This window comes from Cimex lectularius, unplaced genomic scaffold, assembly GCF_000648675.2.
Source record: "Cimex lectularius strain Harlan isolate CLEC.00 unplaced genomic scaffold, Clec_2.1 scaffold48, whole genome shotgun sequence".
NCBI lineage: Eukaryota > Metazoa > Arthropoda > Insecta > Hemiptera > Cimicidae > Cimex > Cimex lectularius.
Window position 1 is genome coordinate 1,368,683 of NW_019392708.1, and position 21,576 is coordinate 1,390,258.

At 33.5% G+C, this 21,576-nt stretch overlaps 2 protein-coding genes across 18 annotated transcripts in view; one reads left to right on the forward strand and one right to left on the reverse strand.

Moving 5' to 3' along the window:
• LOC106672937 (kinesin-like protein unc-104) overlaps window positions 1–21,576 on the reverse strand; it is a 78,632-nt gene that overhangs the window by 36,361 nt on the left and 20,695 nt on the right. For all 17 annotated transcript variants that reach the window (XM_014404759.2, XM_024226311.1, XM_024226310.1 and 14 more), the window contains exon 2: window positions 7,145–7,214. The gene's annotated coding sequence lies outside the window, so the exon portion shown is untranslated. The remainder of the gene's footprint in view (window positions 1–7,144; window positions 7,215–21,576) is intronic.
• Window positions 17,826–18,988, forward strand: LOC106672938. Its single transcript, XM_014404774.2, has one exon. The coding sequence runs from the start codon at window positions 17,911–17,913 to the stop codon at window positions 18,916–18,918; it is 1,008 nt and encodes a 335-aa protein (XP_014260260.1). The 5' UTR covers window positions 17,826–17,910; the 3' UTR covers window positions 18,919–18,988.

A 21,576-nucleotide genomic window follows, 5' to 3' on the forward strand; every position in this document is an offset into this window, starting at 1 on the left:
TTCAGTTACTGGAATTGATGGATCTAGGCTTGTTATGTATAATTATATTAGTTTGAGTAGATTTGTAACTTGAATTTCTTCTATTTTGTTAATTAAGTCAATTAAGTTTTTTCGAATAATAAATGTATGACTAGTAATCTGACAAAGGTAATTTTTATTTATTTCATACGAAACAATCAAATTATTTATTGTATGCCAAACACTGGTGCTTGAACATAATTACATTATTGCGAGTGCTATAAAGCACAACCCGAATCCAGACAAGCTGCCCTAATTACATGATTACAACATTTAATATTTGTAATGAGGTCAGCGATAAACGTAAAAGTGAACAAATATTATAAATAAATGGAATCATAATTACGTTTTTCTATTAATCTGGAAGCAATAATTTATCCAATCATGAGGGTTAAATAAAGTGTTTTCAATAAGCATTACAATCAGTTTTATGTGTATGTATAGTGTAATACTGTACAAAATTCAGTTGTTTCCAGTGATAAAACTGGTCGATTTATTCTGCATTCGACATCGGGTGTTGAAAATAATCTTTAAAATACATTCACAAAGAGACATTTCAAGATGGAGATGGTTTGGAGTCAATTTAAGAGCGGCCTAAAAGTTAGAATCGTAGACTTTTCATGCTAGTACGAAACTTTTCCTCACTACAATTTACAGATACGTTTACAGCTAACCCCGTGAATAAATAACGATGGCCAAGGTAAAAGAGTGTTCGAAAAAGTATGTTCGGGGCAAAGTTTTCCTTGTTAACAGTTATAAGGATCAAATGAAAAAAATCGCCAAATGTCAGCATGAACTGCACACTTTTTCCATCTGGATAAACACAGGAGTAAAAAAAACACAAGAAGGTTAAAATAATTATTGATAAATATATTCTTATATACCAAATAACTCATTTGGTTAATGGGCATTGGCATTATAAAGATTGTGATATAACATGGATGGAAAATTAGCGGGAAACGTGCGATTCAAAAGCATGCAAAAGCATTGTTCTAAAAGGTAATTAAGACTGTCAAGTAAACTAGTATTACGTGAGAAGAAAAACTCATAATGTTACTGACCCATTTTAGGGTTTCTGGCGCAAATAAATAAGAAAAAAACCATTCATAAACGCTAAACACATTCTCTGAAATCTCAGTTTATGATCTTCCTTTATCCGGAGGGATTAATGGGACTTTATTCACAAACGTCTTTTCAACGCCAAACCTTTAATTCCAGCCGGTATTGCGTGCAACTGAAAAGGTTAAATGCAGCAATTGAGGAAAAGAAAAAGGGGGTGACGGTTACCAACGAGATCCGTTTCAGTGGAGTTCCACTCAGATATCCTCCCAGCATTTTCCACCATCTGATTTCACCTGTTCCAACCTGTACGAAATTCGCTTACAGATAATCACTGTAATCTCAATTGAGGCTTGAGTTCAAAACGATAAAATGTCTTGGGAAAAAAGAAAAACGTGAATTAGAAGTTAATAGTCAAACTAGGAAATAAAATGAGACAAAAATCAACGCATCGTTGAATTTCCTCCCTTGAAACACTTTATCTTCTCATAACAGCATAATTAAAGTTTGTTTAAACGAATGGAAAATAAGAAAAACGAAACAGAACGTATCGAATAACGAAAGTAGGCGAAAAAAAGTTCACATTACAGTCAGTTATTACTTCGCCCAATCAATAAGGTCATAACATGCAAAACGAAAGAAAACGAACAAATTTATTGAGATGTGGTCGAATGTTAACGGCGCCAAAGTTCTACACTACCAGCAACTCCAACCGGTCTTCACGAACTGTATAGTTCCAAGCGTTCTCTTAAACTCACAAAGGTTTACTAGAACTTAATATATTGTGAATACATCTACGCCTTGGGGGTGCCAAACTTTGAGCCCTGTGCGCGCACGCACACAACCATTTAAAGGAAATCACATCAAACAACTGCGGGGCATTTCGTTCCGCTCCGAATAAACCATTCGTCCTAAATTCTGTAATTTAATTAATTGTGTTCCGTCGTTACGTTTCCGTTATTTTCGGAATAAATATGTTACGGGTATAAACAATATCAACAAAAATACAGCACACAAGGTACATTCAAGTTTAATAATACAATTAATTATTCTTTTTATTTAAGGTCTAGATTGAGAAAAAACGTCAGTGACACGAGCGGGATTCGAACCCACGAACTTCGGCTAGATACGCCACTACTCTACGACTTGAATGTCGTGTAATCTATTTGATTTCCGTTGCATTTGTCGCCGAGAATCAAATAGATTATACGACATTTGAAAATGGCATTTAAATTTATTAATCTTTAAGTAAGGTATTGGTCGAGATAAAAAAAAATCAGTTCACGAGCGGGATTCGAACCAACGACTTCCGGCTAAATACGCCGCTACTCTACTACTTGAGCTATCGATCCTCTTGGACACCAACTTCCCATTTCAACCTACAACCGTTCGAATTTTCCCTCTTTTTGCCATTTTCAATTTTTTTTATCTCAACATTACATAAAAAGTATAATTAATTGAAAGAAGTAACTTGGTCAATTGACCAGTAAAACATAAATGGATTAATATTTAATAATACAGTTAAAATAGTAAGGTCCTATTTAAAACAGTGCTACAAGTAAAATACAGCGAATACTTAAGAGGGCGATTTTTAAAGATTTTTTTTTTTTAATTAAACATAAGGTATTTGGCTTTTTAGGCGTAAGGGGGAAATAAATGTTATTTTACATCGCCCCAGAAAACCGAAAACCAAGACGAAATGTGGTTAAATTCATGGGCTTTGGCTATTTCACTTAAGCCGTTATCTTGAAATATTCTACCGGTAATAAATATGACTACCACTTGGAAATTCTTCGTTCTCCTATTAGTATTATCAGTGTGATATATCGCTCGGTTAATCAAAAATAATTCTTTTTAGATTTTTATCCGCAATAGCAGGACAAACGTTAAAACATAGCATCTCTTCACAAGTCGTGAATTGTTTTAGTATTCCCAGTAGCAGTTGAGACTGACACAGTTCTGACTCATGGGAATTTCCATTTTATCCGCTAGATCCTGAAACAACCGATGCTATTCAGATTAAAATTTGTTGATTGTTATTAGTTATTAACTTTATGTAGTGTATTTCTTTAATAAAGTCATTTTTTATTTAATTATCTTGACAACATGGCCAATGATTAAGTCAAGGTCGTCGCTAATCGATAACCTTCCTACCACATCCTTTTTCATTATATCACCCACGTAAAAGCCTTTCAGAATTTAATTATCAAAGCCTATTATTTCTTTAGTTTACTAAAAGTTACTTTTATTTCAGTTTAAATTATTAGTCCATCCTGCTTTTGTGGAACTCTATAATAAGATGATGGGTAAGAAATAAATTGTCTTTTCCATAATAGACCTATTGACTATTTCCTACCCATCATCTTAAGTTTAACTTGCCAAGTAACTATTAGCAAATGGAGATGAGGTAGGGCAATTTTTCAATGCAACAAATAAGTTCACTAATAAAACTTAGGATAGAGACAGAGAGAGAGAGAGAGAGGGAGGAAGGGAGAGAGGGAGGGAGAGGGAGAGGGAGAGAGAGAGAGAGAGAGAGAGAGAGAGGTTGAGGGAGAGGGAGAGGGAGAGGAAGAGAGAGAGAGAGAGAGCGAGAGAGAGAGAGGTTCGGCTTGTATCAACAAATTTCGTCACACTTCAATACAACAATTTAAAGTTCGTGATCAAATCGAAGTTCATCTGGCTAAGATCACTTTGGCACATTATCATCAATTTTTTCTGTCACCAATATATACTTTCAATCTCCCTTACACATCAATCAAAAGGTGGCTTTCGGTAGTGCCAACAGACTCATGAACTTGAAAGAAATGGAAAAAGATCTAAGGAGAAGCCATCACAAAATTCTGGAGAAAATTAAAATAAATAAGATGGCTATAACTCAATGAGAGGAAAACCCTTTCAAGTGTCAAACAACAGAGGCGTTTGGAACAAAAAAGCAACTCCAAGTTTTTGGAAGGGGCTTTAAATTGTACACTTTTGAATCGAAAATGGATCAGGTGTAAGGGTAAAGGGATTACACCCACGTAAAACCCCCTGAATAGGTTCAAACTAAGCTGAGGTCCATGCCAATCAATCTGTTTAGAGGGGTAGATGAAGACTATGAACGATGCATGGATTTTTTTCGGACAGTCAAGCTTTCAGCTCCAAACTAGTCTGTGAATGACTAAATTATTGCCTTATAGTCCTAGGAAAACACAACTATGGTAATTTAATGTGAGTTCTGAGACAAGAAGGTATAAAAGTAAACAACAAGCTGATCAACTAGCTAAAGAAGAAGCAGCTCTTCCAGTCCGGAACCACATCTACCCACACCAGAGAGTATGCTAAAGATGAAACTGGAAAAATGGTTTAAGAAAGAAAACTCAAGCACTGGACACAAAGCACTAGGTATGAAGCCTGCTAAGACATTCATAATTATCCATCAAAGAAGATGAAGGAACTCCTCTCTATCAGCTGGAGAGAAATTGTAGGCCTCTATACCGTCCACTGCTCTGTTAATACCTAAAGAAGAAGGGCAAAGCTGAGCCAGAAACATGCCGCCTGAGAAACCTAAAACCTAGGTACCTTTGTGAAAGTGAGGTATTAATTAGCCCGTGTACGGTATATCCACGTCTATAAGGCAATTCTCACACCAAGAGAAGTCCGCGAAGAGGCGGCAAGAATAGAGAATAATTTTGTGCAAAAAAGCTCATTTTCACGGTCTTAGGAGTTCCACAACGTTCTATATATGTAGATCATAAAGGTGAAAAGATTGGAACTTACTTAAGCCTTAAAAAGAATTCAGTAAAATTAATCGATAATATGAAAGCTTTTAGCACAAAGCGGAAAACAACAAATTCTCTCATAAGTTCCTTAGATCAAAACTTTTAAGTTATAAGTCGCCAGTCGCAGCCAACTTTACAGGGGTTTTTTTTTGTCAAGTGATCTTTTTTGTTAAATTCTTTCTTGAATAGAATTTCAAACAACGTAGAATAGGGAAAATAAACATTGGTTTATTCCACTTTGATAGTTCGGACAAACTGAAGTGTAAAAGTTGTTGAACAAATATAATTTATAAACGGAAAAGTAAACAGAGTTTTGTATTGATCCTACAAATTTAATAAAATTCTCCATTGTTTTCTCATCGATTTATAGCACTGTTTCTAAATAAAAAAATTTTCAAAATAAAAAAATTACCGTCTTTGTAGCGATTAAGTCAAAAATTGGCGTTAAAATGAAATGAAATACTGGAAAATCCAGGCAATTATTGGGGGAAAACACGTTGCTTTATTCAGATTTTCTGAATACACCAAGTTTATAGATCTGACTCGATAGTTTACACATATGCCAACGTCTAGACGTCATAAATACTCCACCCGTCAGTGTTCCCTATCTATAAAACAGCGATGCAGTCACCACGTCAATAAACTTTCTACCGCTAACAACAGTAATAACTGTAAGCATTTGTTTAAAAAATTCAAAGTTTAAAAGATGTAAAATAACCAGAATATATCCTAGAATTTCTATATTGTTAAAATTGTCCTTGAGCATTAATACATTACTACATTCTTAGGCTTACACCCTTGAAAAATTTCATATTTATAATTACTGCAAAAAGCTTTTTTCTTCCATTTTTTTCTTGTTCTTTCATTCATATTCTGGCTGAAGTATGGATAATACTGTTGACAAACGACTAATATTTTAACATATAAGTAAAATTAATCATCCAACAGCGTTACTATTCTTTGGAATAAACAGACACGTATACAGAGTGAGTCGGATTTCGAGTTAAAAATGGACTGATTTTTTTCTGATTTTTACAATTATAGTTTACCTTTTTTTTGGGGGGGGGGGGGGTTTACGCTGGCATATTACCCATGATGTTTTCTATTTTCATTTTACTGTCGAGCGGGATCGGCCGACCAGGACCAGGTCCCCGCTGCGCGCCCGCACCCACTCATTCAGCTCCATCATCTTCTCATCTTATAAATTTTCATGGTTGAAGATAATCAAAAAGAAAGGTTTATCGACTTTAGAAATCCATAGATTATGTTGAAAGCTGATGGATTGTTGCTTGTTAGGACAGATTCTAAGTTTATTGGTTTGGAAATGTGTTTAGAAGTTTGTCTCTTTCATTTTCGTATTCTGTACATTCAAAAATTATGTGGGAAGGATTTGAAGGGCAATCGCAAGTGGGACAGTTCGGAGACGATGCCAAACCGATTCTCTTCTTGTAGCTACCCCATAGGCCATGATTTGTCTTCAGTCTATACAGTGTACCCCTGGCCCAGTTCAATTTCTAAATTTCAAAATACGACCCTACACATCATTTTAAAGGATTTTTTATACTGAATACAATTGAATTTTATCTTGGTCAAATGAAAAAGTTATGGCCGAAAATCTGAAAAAAAACAGCTATTGGTTTGCTATTTATTAATGATATTTCATGTTGTCTTCCTTAAAGGTGCAAATATTTGCTCTTTTTAACCACCTTTGCTCAGAGCAATAGAGTCAGGGGATTGAGAAGCATTTTCTATCCTTTGCCGCAATTCTTCACCTGAGGTTGCTGGTTTATGATTGGCGTAGACACGGATTTTGAAATGCCCCCTCAGAAAATAGTCAAACGTCCACTTGAAACTAGATTAAAAAATACTAAACACTTTTTTTTATAGCGTTTTTGGTTTAAGAGAAATTCAGCAGTGCCATCTAAAAAGAACACCCTGTATAGTTTTGTAAACTGTACTAATCAGCGTGCAGTACATTTATGAGGCAATCTCAATAAACTTCCCTTTATTTAATGTGTACTAGAAAGAGAAAAAAATTAAACTTAAAATACACCTTTTATATTACAAACATAGAACTGTTGTTATTATGCACAAAAGCTTTTTGCCAGTGAATTAATAGTGAAATGAAACTTTTATAGTAAAAAACAGACTAATGACCGACAATAGAGAAATAAATAGATTTTTTAATACAATAGTTGAACAATTACACTAGCCAATATTGAAGTAATTAAATGCATTTATTTATAAAAAGATATTTATTTATGATAATATATTTATAAAACATGAAATAACAAAATAATACAGACCTTTGGTTTAGTTAATATGGTGAAAATCACAGATCACAGCGTATTAAGAATGCCATCTCGCTTGAACCACCTGAAACGAAAATAAATATGTAAATATATATTCTTTAAACAAGAAAAAACCCTTCATATTTAAGAATGTCTCAGTAATTTTATTATGATATTTCATATTAAATTTGTTAACAGTTGAATTTGAATGTTGGTATATAACTTGGATATAACGTATAAGATTCCTCCGTGCATTAAAGACCACGATCAAAATCGGAAAACTGCTAAAACAAAACATTGACAAAACCAATCCACTTGCAAAAATAATGGCATATACGCCATAACATGGGAGCGCTGAGAGATTGTATTCAACGGACAGACAGGACAAAAAAATTAGACAGATATAAAAGCATACAAGATCGTTTAGGAACAATGATGGAAGATCAAACAAGGCGATTCACCCCACAGAAAACGCTCAACAATACATAAAACTATGTAAGGCACCACATTGCTACACAACACAAAAAATGGACGAAACGTATGCACATAATTTACTCCATTCATAACAATATTATTAAAAAGAAAAAGTCATTAGATCACGAAGTTCGACCGGAACAATAAGTTTGTTTTATTTGTACAAGAGACTTGACTTCACAGAATCACACAAACACACTGAAGATGGCGTAATGCTGAAACGTTACTGACAGAACAACCCAGCGAGGACAGGCAGACCAAAAATGGCGGATAAGGACGAAATCACATGTTCATCACGCCGCATACCACAGAGAAATCTCACAAAAAATTAATACATCCAATTAAAAGCATAAATTATCCCTCCTTAACCAGATTTCAAAGTCGTCAAGTATTTCACAACCCAGCGAGGAAAGGCAGAACAAAAATGACGGATAAGGACTAAATCACATGTTCACCACGCCGCAGACTACAGGGAAATCTCACAAAAAGTTAATACATCCATTAAAAGCATAAGTTCTCCCTCGTTAAAAAAAAAAAGATTTAAAAGCTTGTCCAGTATTTCAAAATTATATTGGCAATACAGTTTGTAATGATTTTTGTAATAGATTTTTGTTCTTAAAACAACGTTAACTTCATAAGTTGGCAATAATAACGTGAATGAATAACACACTGAAGATGGCGAAATGCCGAAACATTCTGATAGAACAACCCAGCGAGGACAGGGAGAACAAAATGATCGGTACGTATAAAATAAATTTATATCCTAGAATCATCAATTTTTAATAAGGATAGCTAGTACTACAGTTTTAGTTTAATACATTAAATTCAGCCAGATATAATCATAAATACATATTTTATCCTGTTTTTTCAATACTGTCACAGTCAGACTTTTATCTAAGAAAGACTGGGATCCTCCAGGGTTGAAATTTTTCCATTTTTTTATATTTTTAATTACTTCTTTGTATAAATTAAATTGTTTAACTGTAAATTGTTTTATGCAGTAAGATACCAACGGACATTGTTCCATACAAGCACCTCTGGACATGATAGTTTGGAGCTAGAACCTTTTCTTTAATGTGTTTACATTAATAAAAATCAAATCAGCAAAGCTGCCAAACGCTATGAGAAACAAGCAGAAATTTTTTTGCAAGGAACATGGACGTACACAAAGAAAAGGAACGAAGGATGAAATATGTTTCCACAACGACACTAATCTGGTGCTATAATGAAAAAGGCTAAGTTTATTTTAACTTCAAGTCCTTGTATCACACATTGTCACTCTTTTTCCAAGTCTGAAAGCCCAGACTTTTCTTTTTTTACATTTTGAAATTTGCAAGAAGCATTTTTTTATTTAACTGTTTTATAAAATAACATAACAATATAAAAATAAAAAAGCACTTTGAATTAGAACAGATAAGTTTCTCTCATTAATTATTTAATTTAGTCGTTAATTATTTAAATACTTCCCGACCTACATAAACATGATCTCTACCTGCTTTTTAAATCGAGTCCTCTTGTGAAAGAAAATCCACAGAAAAAAAGAGCTGTTTTCATTTGTATTAAAATAAAAGTGAAACTGTTTACAAAAGTGAGTAGAACGTGAGGGGGTAAAGAGAATAAAGGTTGAGACCCACCTATCCACGCCCTGTTTTCTCGTCAAGGTTGCCTTAATCCCTTTTTTATTGCTGCCTCATCCTGCTAAATAAAGCTCTTTCAGGGGTTAAAAGAAAGGCGAAATCACAGAAACGCTGGATCCTGAATAATCCCATCGTTTTTATTTTAAGGTCTAGTTTATTTTATAGTCTAGTCTAGTCTATAAGGTCTAGTCTATTTTAAGTCTACATTCAACAGAATGCATACAAAATGTTAGAATTTTTAAACTGTTAATGAAAAATATTTTGATTTTTTATAGGCAAACCAACAGTATTTTGATTTTTCAGTTTGAAATTGAGAAGGCCAGTGATTGTTTGTCGACCCTGGAACGGCCAGGCATGGTTGACACAATTTCAAGTGGCCCCTCAAAGCCCACTTTATATTTTGACACGTGTACGCGACAGCCGGGCGATTCTGGACTGGTGCTACAAGATTAAATTTACAGAGCACAGGACGAGTTGGGGGGTTCGCGATGAGGAGAATTTATCTGGAAAATATCTTCGGATAATTCAGAATTTAAATGCGTTTATTTTTGGTCTGACCGACTCTCTTTTTCTTATGCCATCGCTGATTTGTTGATTTTTCCTTACGTCATGGAAAATTGAAAGGCACTATACTTGAGATAAATCATACTAAAACATGTACACCTTTTTCCATTCAAGAATCAAAAAATTATTCTATTAGCCGTATTACATAAACCAATAAAACAGAAAAAGATTTAGTTTTAATGTAACTTTTTATAATTTATGCAATTAACTCAAAATTTAATTTTTAACAGTACTAACCAATCTACACACAATTAAAAATACGCAAACATTTAATCTACTTATACTCACTCCTTCCGTTCAAGTTTTTATCAACGTATATTTATAAAATTTACAACTTTGCTACGTGTAAGAAAGATGTCGAGCAGCCCGTTGTCATAGTAAGGGGAAAAATTATGCCCTAAGGGTTCGCCTAGTCCATAAATAAACTATATATCTTCTCTTGGTGCCTTGGATTCCCATTATAAAGATTAATTGCCCTCAGTACGAACATTTAGTTCCAAGAATAAGAAACACCACAAAGATAATAAAATTTAAAAAATCAAAGGCACAAAGTAAAATTCTATTTATTTTTTGTTATAGGTATTTTCTTATTAAAAAAAGAAATTTTTAACCCCATCTGGAAATTGCGTTTTGTAAAACCATATTTATCCGATAGTTGTTTTAAAATTGTGCTCCTAGGATCGAGTAACACTATCCAATACATTCGTTTTAGATTCTTGGATGGCCATCGTTCAGTCGTGCTGAGAGCTTCTCGGACAAAAAAAATATATCTTCAAAAATTGGATTCATTTCAAGCAACCTTTAAAAAGGTTTAACACGAACTTTTATAACAATAAAAAAATATAATTTTTTGGGGTAGAACAAACGGGGGCAGTTTTTTCACCGATGTCCCATATAACAAAAATTAAAAATTCACAACACCTCTGGATTTTATTCAACTTCAACCGTTAGAAATCTAAATTTGTCTTCTTTCGTAGGTCAATGGTAATTCAAATAAAATTTTATGTCACTTAATAAATTAAAACTCAGTGACAAAAATAAGAATGAAATCACTAAAAGCAAGTCTAACGTTTCATTTTACCTTTGGTTTGCATTTATTTGCGGAAGCCAGGTTTGTTCCATTACAGGTCAAAGGGTTATACAACTCTGGAAAGTTTCATGTATATCAGTGGGATGGTTTCATCGTCAATGGATGAAAGATGAAAAAATAAAACACTACATTATCATATATTGATAATATTGTTGTCATTTTATTCCCTACTTTGTCGTTAAAATTTATTTTTATCTTGATCCACTCAACTAACTCGCATATGGAATAGAGTGATCAAGATAAAAAAAAGGCAAATAGTTTTTTTCCTCCCCACACATATGAATTGAATGTTTTGTGTATGCGAAAAATATCAAGTTTGTTTCTTCAAAAAAAAATTATTATTTGCCATAACATCCCTATTGAAATACGTAATTTGCGACTGAGAAAATTAATAAATATTTTTTGTTTTTGTTTTAGCATGATACAAAATTGATGTACGATACCCATAGTATGGCCAACTGCCCAAAAAAACATCCTAAACTGACAGAGAATCTAAATTAAGAGTAGATGAATAAAGTCAATTATGTTTCCAAATTCTGTCCAAAATCAACAAATAATAGATTTGTAGCCCTTGAATTGAGTAATATTCCTCGGAGTAATAAATATATATATATAGTGGAAGGTTTATCGGCCGACAAACAGCTGAGGTCATCGCCGGCCCTTTAATTATAGTTTATAATAATATAAATACCAAATAAAGGAAATGTATTAAAATTATGCAAATTTTTTTTTAATAAAAGGCAACATTCTTTAAAATTAAATTTATCCACCTATACACTCTTATTTTAAACTATAATGGTATAAGAATAAAAAACTATTCCAATTGACTTCATTTATATGGCTATAAACTGACGATACGAAGATCTCCGGTAGTCATAAATTAAACGAAATTTGGCTAGGATATGACTCGCTTTGATTGATTCTATCGAAGCATGGCTTTTATTTCAAAACTTGTAAATGGCATGGAGCGAATGTATGTTATAACTGATCAGAACACTATAAGTTGGATGCATTAGATTTTTTGGAACGGGTCCCGATTCTAAATTTGGGTTTGTGGTGCTTTATGTTTCTCAATTTTAGTGAATGACACGATTTGCTCAATGTGGAAAAGTAACAATAGAAAAAAAGTTTCTTATCTGATATTTTAAGGAAGTAGTGTAAACATATTTGAGCATAAAACCCGTTTTAATTTATCTAATCAAAAATTCATGTAAAATACTTACACAATTCTCATTTCTGAGGTAGTGACGTCAATACAAAAACCGTAGACAAATACTGTAGTGGCATAACCCAGGCCAATATGAAGGTGGAGCAAGATTTTGTGAATTTAGCCTATGCCAAACCATGTTCATTCATAATGTCGCAACATTGTGTCGTTCTCGTTGAACAAATCAAGCTAGTTTCCTTTTTCAAATCTGTATACTTATAACGAACTTTTGAGTATATAGAAAAAATTTTACCCATGCCAAGACAAAACGGTATGAAAAACGAGTTCACCAAAACACGCGTGGTAAATCTCAAACCCACGAGGCAAATCACAAGTGGAGCCATTTCGTCTTCTTTCTTCAGCGAAAGCGAGTTTTACAGTGATGTTTATCATCATTTGAAATAATTTCAAGATCAGTCGTTGCCTAGACAAGATGATTGCCTCAGATAAATTAAGTGGATTATAGCAGGCACATAGCAAACACAAATTCTGGTTTACAGTAATTCAGAAATAAATTGCTGTAGATCGACCTTCTGAAGCTTATGTAAATAGTTCCCAGCTTATGAGCCAAAACGGTACTATATATCTCCATTACACAAATTCGGTCAGTTTTAGTCTAAAACTGTCAAATTCTGACATTTTTCTTTGAATAACATATAACTTAACATTTATTTTAATTGATTTATTCGCAAGGGCTTTTAAAAATCTTAGTGCTTCTTTTATTGTATTTATGTGGAACACAATTCTCGCCTGTCCGCAACGCCAGAAGAACACGATAGGTAAGCAATCTAGCTGTAACAAAGAACAATTTTTCCGATTCAATAAACGTTGTCCTTGAGTTGTCATGAAAGAAACAACACCGTTTCCATCCACTAATGCAGCAATAAAACGGGCATTTTTACTTCAAAAATACACTTAGTTGGATGGAAGCGTCTATTTTCAGGCAACATCTCAATAGCAAAGTGTAGTAATTTCCCCCTTTATCGTACCATATAAATAACACTTTTAGATGTTCATGGATTATTTATTTTAATTTCATAATTATTATCTTTAAATTCACTAATTTCGTGGTCCGCTTGACCAATTAAATCATTACAATTAATTAAGGTTTTTAGTTGAGATAAAAAAGTTAATGGCACGAGCGGGATTCGAACCCATCTTCGGCTGATACGCCGCTGCTCTACCACTTGAGTCATCATGACCTCGATCCACTCGGACATCAACTTCCTATCTCAACCCATAGGCGTATCTAGCCGAAGATCGTGGGTTCGAATCCCGCTCGTGCCATTAACTTTTTTCATCTCAACTAAAAACCTTAATTAATTGTAATTATCTTTAAAATTCAAGCGATTGTAAAACTTTGAAATTTAGATCGGATAATCCACTTATTACTGGCCACCAATTGACCTGTAATACTGCCTTTCTACTAGTAACTCTCTAATTAGCGAAACTCAGAAAAAATAGTAAGCATCATTTAAAACTAACTAACATTACAGGAAAAATGTTCAGTAATAAAAGTTATGGACACGATTTTTATTAAAACATTAAATATTATTGAACAGGAAAAATAAGCTTCATTATTTTTTTAATCTTTTTTCTCTAAACGAGATGATGGTTCAATAAAACGTCTCTTCGAAAAATACCTCACGACTTCCTTCAACAGAAAACGTGGGGAAAATAAAATAAAATTCATTCCAACTTCCCAAGAGTTCCGTGAATTGGAACAGATGATCATTAATTGCTCATATTTTTACAAATAAAAATTACTGAGGTTATAATTCGAAATACAGTGTTAATGAGAAATATACGAGGATGAGTTTCGACAAAAATTTGTAAACTTTCCAGGCTAACCTTAGGGGCCAAAATAATTTTCACAATTATATACTGTACTGTATAGTTAATATATGGGCCCCATTCTTGGGCTGTGCCAAAATAAATAAGGCTTTGAAAAGGCAGTCACAACTATTTTTAATTGTTATATAATAAAGAAAACTTATTCAACATATTTTTCATCACAATCCATACATCTGTGCCAACGTTTAGTAAGCAAGCGTTTTATTCCGCTGACATAAAAATCTTTATTTCGACTCACAATAAAGTCTTGGAAGACGTTTTCGGCTTCACCGCACTCTCTAACAATTTTATCCCTCAAAGTGAAGAAGTGATCAAAATGGCTTTTAAAAAAAGTGGAAGTATGTAGGCAAGAGGTCGGGTGAATATGGAGGGAACGGTAAGGTTTCCTATCCGGTAAGTTTCCGCAGGGTTGACATTACGACATGTAGCCAGGCGTTATTGTGAAGAAGAATCAGCCCCTTACGGTTTACCAAAGCAGGACAAAGAGTTGCAGTTTCGCGTGCGTTTGGTCAACTTCCTGACAATATTTTTTCTTCTGTGATAGTTTCACCACAATCCATGAAAATTAAAGCGAACCCAAGCAGTACTCAACTACACAGTCACCATTACCTTTTTGGGGTACAGATTTAGTTTCGGTAAGAGGTTTGGCGTTTCATCCTTGTCCAACCTTGACCTTTACTCCTTCTGCTATCGTACAGAATCTATTTCTTATCGCACGTCACGATTCAATCGAGAAATGGATCATTTTGGTGGCGCAATACAAGAGGCGTGCAAATTTCAAAGCATCGATTTCTTTGGGTTTCGTTAATTCGTGCGGAACCTACTTGTCGAGCATCTTAATTTACCCATATGCTCCAGATGACGAACAACGGTATAATCGTAAAGACTAAGCTCTTCCGCAATTTCCCGTGTTACGTGAATTCAATCAACGATTTGTGTTGGGCGTTGTCCACAACGGACGGAAAAAGTATTTAATATAATCCATAAATTAGATTTGAGGATTTAGCTTTATTTACATGACAAGCATCTGCGAAAATGAAACAAATTTTCAAAACCTGCATTAAACACTAACCCAGTGTCTGTACTTAAGTAACATAAAATCTTTGTTTATAGTATGAAATACTGTTATTTTTGACAACCAATAACCAACAGAATTATATATTTATTCCAAAACCAACTAAATATACAATTTTTAATTACCAATTTCCACCGTAGAAGAAAATTATTGCGCGTAAGGTGTCAATTAATACTAAACCCGCACGACCTGGTTGTCGTGCATGACTGTCTAACCTTGAATCAGACGCACACTGGTGGAGCCGAGAAATGTCAACACGTCCTTTTGAACTTGATGATAAAAAGACAATCAATCCTTACTATCTATCATTATAAATCCTAAATTACAATTGATAATAAAAACTCCTGATAAGATAGACCAAAATGAAAGTTAACCATTAATTTTCCAAGCAATTGTAGAATTATTTATAAAATATTTTATTAAAGCATTATGAAAGGAAATTATAAGATAAAATGCCGATGGTAATATTTGCTATGTTATTTTAGGCAGAAATCATAGCAATTGGGCTCTACGCAAGAGATAAAAAGGCTAGTAAATAAAGCAAAAAGATTGCAATCTATACTGATACTGCGCTCAAAGCACTGACCTCGCCTGAGGTAAGATCACGTACAGAATGAGACTGGGTAAGTGCACGGTAGAAAAAACTGGCCTTTTTCCTGGGTCAAATGGAACACAGGACGAAACACGTAGAGAGTGAATAGCTGGAAGGAGTTCTCAGTAGCACGAGTAGGATCAGAACCTTTCCGTAATATTTCAAACTCCCATAATCATGTTAAAAACTTATAAACCTGGTAGAACAACACGCGAGGAGTGCTAAGCAAAAGACAACGATAAAAAAAGTCGGAACAATACAGGGTGTCCAAGCTAATTCCTACCTAAGTTGGGTAAGATCAGGTATTGGCCGAGGAGAAAAATAGATACAAAATACGAAATATATGGGATTTGGCAGGAAATTTAATAAGCATTCAAACTTTTCTCTCTACTTTGTCTCATTTTCCACTCCTCTTCAAAATATTTGCAGTAGAAGGCAAAATAAAGTGGTTTCGACCAAACTCACTAGAACAGCATTCCGGTTATTTTCAAAAAATGCCATTTTTTCCTCTTTGCGGTTCTAGATAGGAAAAAATTATGAATTGAGATTCCCCCTTCATTTTTCATGTAGTTTGTTCATGTAGGTCGATTTATTTTTTCGACCTCGACCCGACATAAGTCAAATTCAAATCCGTAATTTTAAATGAGATCCCCATTTTTCACATTTTTATTTGAAATTAGATTTTGTGGCGAGAAAAATGAGCACTGAGTTATTAAAATCGGTCCAACAGAACCGAAGATATGATTTTTTGAAAATATCCGTAATGCGTTCTAGTGAGTTAGGTCGAAACCACTTTATTTTGCCTTCTACTGCAAATATTTTGAAGAGGAGTGGAAAATCAGAAAAAGTAGAGAGAAAAGTGTGAAAGCTTACTAACTTTCCTGCCAAATCCCATAAATTTCGTATTTTGTATCGTTTTTCCCCCTGGCCAATACCTGAAACCACGTTACTATTGCCTTCTACTGCAAATATTTTACATATTTTATATTAGTATTTACGGTGAGGATTTGAAACCCATCACTAGTCGTGAGGGACTGGCAACAAATGAGGGTTGTCATTCTCAACATATTTTAACGGGGTGGATATTTCGAACAGTTGTTGTAATATTTTCATGAGGTTTTTCTTCCTTTTTATAAGAAATTTAAGTTTTAGTTTTAAGAAATTGAAATTTCAGTGTTTAAAAAATTTTTAACCAAGATAAGAAAAGACTTGTCACAACAAGAGTCGGGAAACGAAAAATAAACAGCGTTAGTTCCTTCATTCCTTTGACTTGCTATTTAACCGTTTTTTTCCCAGATAGCAATAGTTATGATTAGGTGATAGTAAGGCAGCCAAGATATTTCGGTGAATGAGTTGGGTAAGATCAGGTATTGGCCGAGGAGAAAAAACGATACAAAATACGAAATTTATGGAATTTGGCAGGAAATTTAATAAGCTTTCAAACTTTTCTCTCTACTTTGTCTGATTTTCCACTCCTCTTCAAAATATTTGCAGTAGAAGGCAAAATAAAGTGGTTTCGAGTTAACTCACTAGAACAGCATTCCGGCTATTTTCAAAAAATCAATCTCCGGTTCTATTGGACCAATTTTAATAACTCGGTGCTCATTTTTCTTGCCAGCAAATCTAGTTTAAAAAAAAACGAAAAATGGGATTCTCATTTAAAATTAAGAATTTGAATTCGACTTATGTCGAAGTGGAAAAAAATAAATCGACCTTACATGAACAAACTACATGAAAAATGAAGGGAGTCTCAATTCATACTTTTTTCCTATCTAGAACTGCAAAGAAAAAAATGGGGTGGGCGAATTAGCTTGGACACCCTATATAGTCCTGAATAGGTAATAAGCAATCGAAGGATGGTCGAGAAATTTTGAGAAGTGTTTAAATTTATAAATAGGTCCAGAACAGCTGTTTGCTATCTAGACACCTTAAAATCGTTAAGAATGAAATATGTAAATGTGAGAGAAAATGATATAGTGATTTAATCGGACCAACTACAGCATTTATGTAATTGTATTTAGCTAAATACTAAATTAACTCGATTATCGTTCCTTATATTCCTCGTTATATATCTCTCTCGAAAGTAAAATGCTTTCAAATGGAGATGTAACATGCTTGAGGGTATTTGCAAAACAATTTCGTAATACAAATCTAAAACCTAATTGAGACACATATTAATTCTAAACATGTGCGAACATTATTTTATTTTAATTAAACAAAACACATACGAACAAACAAGAAAATATTATTGCGAGTTGTTTTATTTACAAGTACACATTTCCAAAATTATGTTGTGTAAAGTGGGTAAAATGAACAAAATATTTTGGTTAGCGCTATTAACTTTGTGGACCAGTTTAGCGTTTTTGGTTTTCATCACGTTCTTTTCAACAAAAACCAATGTTGTAGAAAAGGAGCCCCCCTGTAAAGAATTTTCCGAGTCTTTAGATTTTATTGGTTTTAACAATGTCAATGGATCCAAGAAGTGTTACGTCGTGCCGAACTTTGTCCATTTCGTCTACATCGATTCGCCTTTTTGTTTTGTAGACGTTGTTGTCCTCTTGGCCGCGATCAAGTACCAAATGCCGAGCAAAATATTCATCCATACCAATAACATGACAGCACTGAACAGCAGTAAGTATTGGAACACTGTAATGTCTTGGGAACGATTAAAGAAACACGTTAGATTCGTGAATATAAAAATTCCTGCATCGATAGAAAGAAATAATTCACAGAGAAAAATCAGTTTTCAAGTGGGCCTAAGAGCCCTTTATAAAATGGGAGGAGTTTATTTAGACAGGTACAGTATTGTCCTTAAGAATTTACACCATTTCAGACGTTTCGAAATGGCCATTGGATGGAGAAACAGTGGATCTATTTCCACGAATGTAATCATAGCTCATAGAAAAGCGAGGTTCCTTAGCAAATTGATAAATATACATACTGCATTATTTTACGACGAGACCTTAGACGGCCGTTGGATGTGGCGTGTCCATGAAACAGTTGTTGATTCTCACGAAGAAACTCACAGAATAACAAGACACTTTGACGAAGAATCATCGGGTTGGTTATTCCTACGTAACGACTGGAAATGGGAAAATCATTATGTAATAAACATATGGTTTACGCTTCGTCTGATCTTCTTAACAAAACCGAACAATTTAGAGCAAGCTGAATTCCCCCTTTGTTTCAATGAAACAAACGTTTACACAATTTTCAAAAATTCCAGCTTACTGAACGCTATTTCTGAGCTACTGCCGTTAAACTACAATTTTTTATCAACAAATGAAAATAACTGAATTTTAAAAAAATTTAAATTCTAATAACAATATTGAATCCGAAATAAATTTGATCTTTCAATTCTATTTTCTCCTAATTCGATTGTGTCTATATAAAATCGTAATTAAAATTCAAATAGTAATAAATTAGTTTTAACCGTACCATATAACGTAAGTAGGTTGTTCGGCTACTCGTGTTACAAACTTTGACCGTAGATTCTACAATCAAAATGGAACCAAAAAGTCCCAACTAACTATGGTCCGAATTTCAAGAGTTTCGGAGTTATTCCACTTTTTCTGATTTTTTCACGAAGATTTTACGAACATGATTCAAATAAACAATGATAACTCCAAAATTAAAAAATTGTGGACAAATCCGTTGATAACATTCAAAACTACGTTAAATTTCCAATAACATGTGATCAACACTAAACTTGTAAGCATTCGGGAAATAAGTGTTAGTACCGAGAACTTTGAAAAAAAAACTTTTTCTTTCCATAGTTGAAAAATTTACTACGGTGAATCTAAACTACTATTTCTAAACCTAGAGACCAGGAATTTTTTCAAAGATTAAGAAATTGATGGAGGAAAGGTAAAAACCGTGGTCCACGTAATGGTAAGGTGGAAAATTAAAAAAAAAACTGAAGGAAATTTTGAATAAATTGATTAACCTTTTTTTAAATTTTGGTTCGAAACCGATATAGTACAAGTGTTAATTTATTTACCAACACGACTGCAACTTTGATTAAAGAATTATTGTATTAATATTTTCCGGAATAAAAGAGTTTTAAGATTCAAAATGTTTTTAGTTATCATTGTGCTATTTTGTTAACACTATGGCTACTTTTTGTTTTGCGGGTTTAATGCGATGGCAGCACGTCGAAAATACATTGCGGAGGGTGGAGAGTATTTGGAATCAAAATTTAAAAAAGTTTAATAAATTCTTTCAAAATTTCCTTACGTTTTTTATTATTATTAATCTTTCCACCTTACCAATCCTTCAACCACGGTTTTTTACTTTCCTTCATCAATTTCTTCATCATTGAAAAAGAATTAAAAACGTAATTGCACCACCAAAAAGGTATTGAATGGAGTACGTTTTCTGAAATTTGTTGGCCTCTAGGTTTGGAAATAGTAGTTTAGAATCACCATAGTAAGTTTTTCAACTTAAAAAAAAATATATATAGTATATATATTTTTCAAAGTTCTCGCTACTAAAACGCTTATTTCACGAAGATTTACAAGTTTAGTTTTGATCACATCTTATTGGAAATTTAACGTAGTTTTCAATGGTATCAACAGATTTGTCCAAAACCTTTTACTTTTTGTTTATTTGAAGCAAGGTCGTGAAATTTTGAAAAATCAAAAAAAGTGAAATAACTCCAAAACTGTTAAGATTCAGACCATTGTTAATTGGGACTTTTGGTTCCTTTTGGACGTAGAAACTACAGTCAAAGTTTGTAACGAGTAGCCGAACACCCTGTATTTAGGTATTGTGACTATCTTGTAGAAGGAAAAATATTTTTTTTTAAAAGCGCAAACCAATGTCAAATCCAAAGTCAAGGTTTATGGGAATTTATAAGGTTAGGATATTTAACAAAAGTATCGTACGTGTCCGCATACCAAGGGAGACTTGATTACTTGGGATACAATTAAATTCATGGGCTCCGGGACGGCGCCGAATGACGTAAACGCTATCCCTTCATTCATGACTTGGCTAAATAGTGGGCGTTTGACGGAAATATCGATCGCCTTTTCATAAGAATATTTTGTCAACTCGGCAACCGGATTCACCTTAAGAAATGGATACAACGATGTATCCAAAACAATCAACCTTGTTGTTCAAAACGAAATATATTTCCAAGTACGTGTTGGTTCGAATTTCATACATTATTTACCATATGGACCAGTGATCTTTCTAGGAAATGATTCTTTCTTTTTGTGTTGTAAATTTTTCAAGATATGAAGTTTTATGTTTCCCCATCAACTACAAATCTGTCTAGAAAACTGTCCGTACCAAAAGTAAATATACTGTAGTTTATTTTAAGAGCCTTAAACTATTTACTATATTCTAACTTGTTTATTTAAAATATTAACCAAAGTTAAACAAATTAAAAAGAAATGTATTAACATTATTCCATCCCAAACCAACAAAATATATCAGTTCACATAACAGGGTTTTAAAACACATGAAGTTTTAATTTTAAATTGAGTTAAATTGTATGTATAAATGTGTGGTGATTAGTGACCGTTAATCGATAATTATTCAGAAATCGTGAGATGCGGTCTGGTATGATGTAGGTTTCAGAAAAACGTTTCGATCTTTATTGAGATCATCTTCAGGGCTCAAAGTTTCGTCTTATGTGTAATTGTGCCATTCTTGCGTGTCGTGTTGAGAGTGCAATTACACAGAAGACAAACACTTTGAGCCCTGAATATGATCTCAATAAAGATCGAAACGTTGGCACGATAAAGAAAATGTTTTTCTGAAACCTACATCACACCAGACCGCATCTCACGATTTCTGAATAATTGTATGTATAATTGTATGTACGGTTTTATAGATATTGAAAATCGATAAGTTTATAAGGATTTTCGTGGCCCCACCCTATTCCAGATATATCTTATGACTTCCCTAAGCTAGCATGTCTTAATAAATAAAATAATTATTTGCCGACA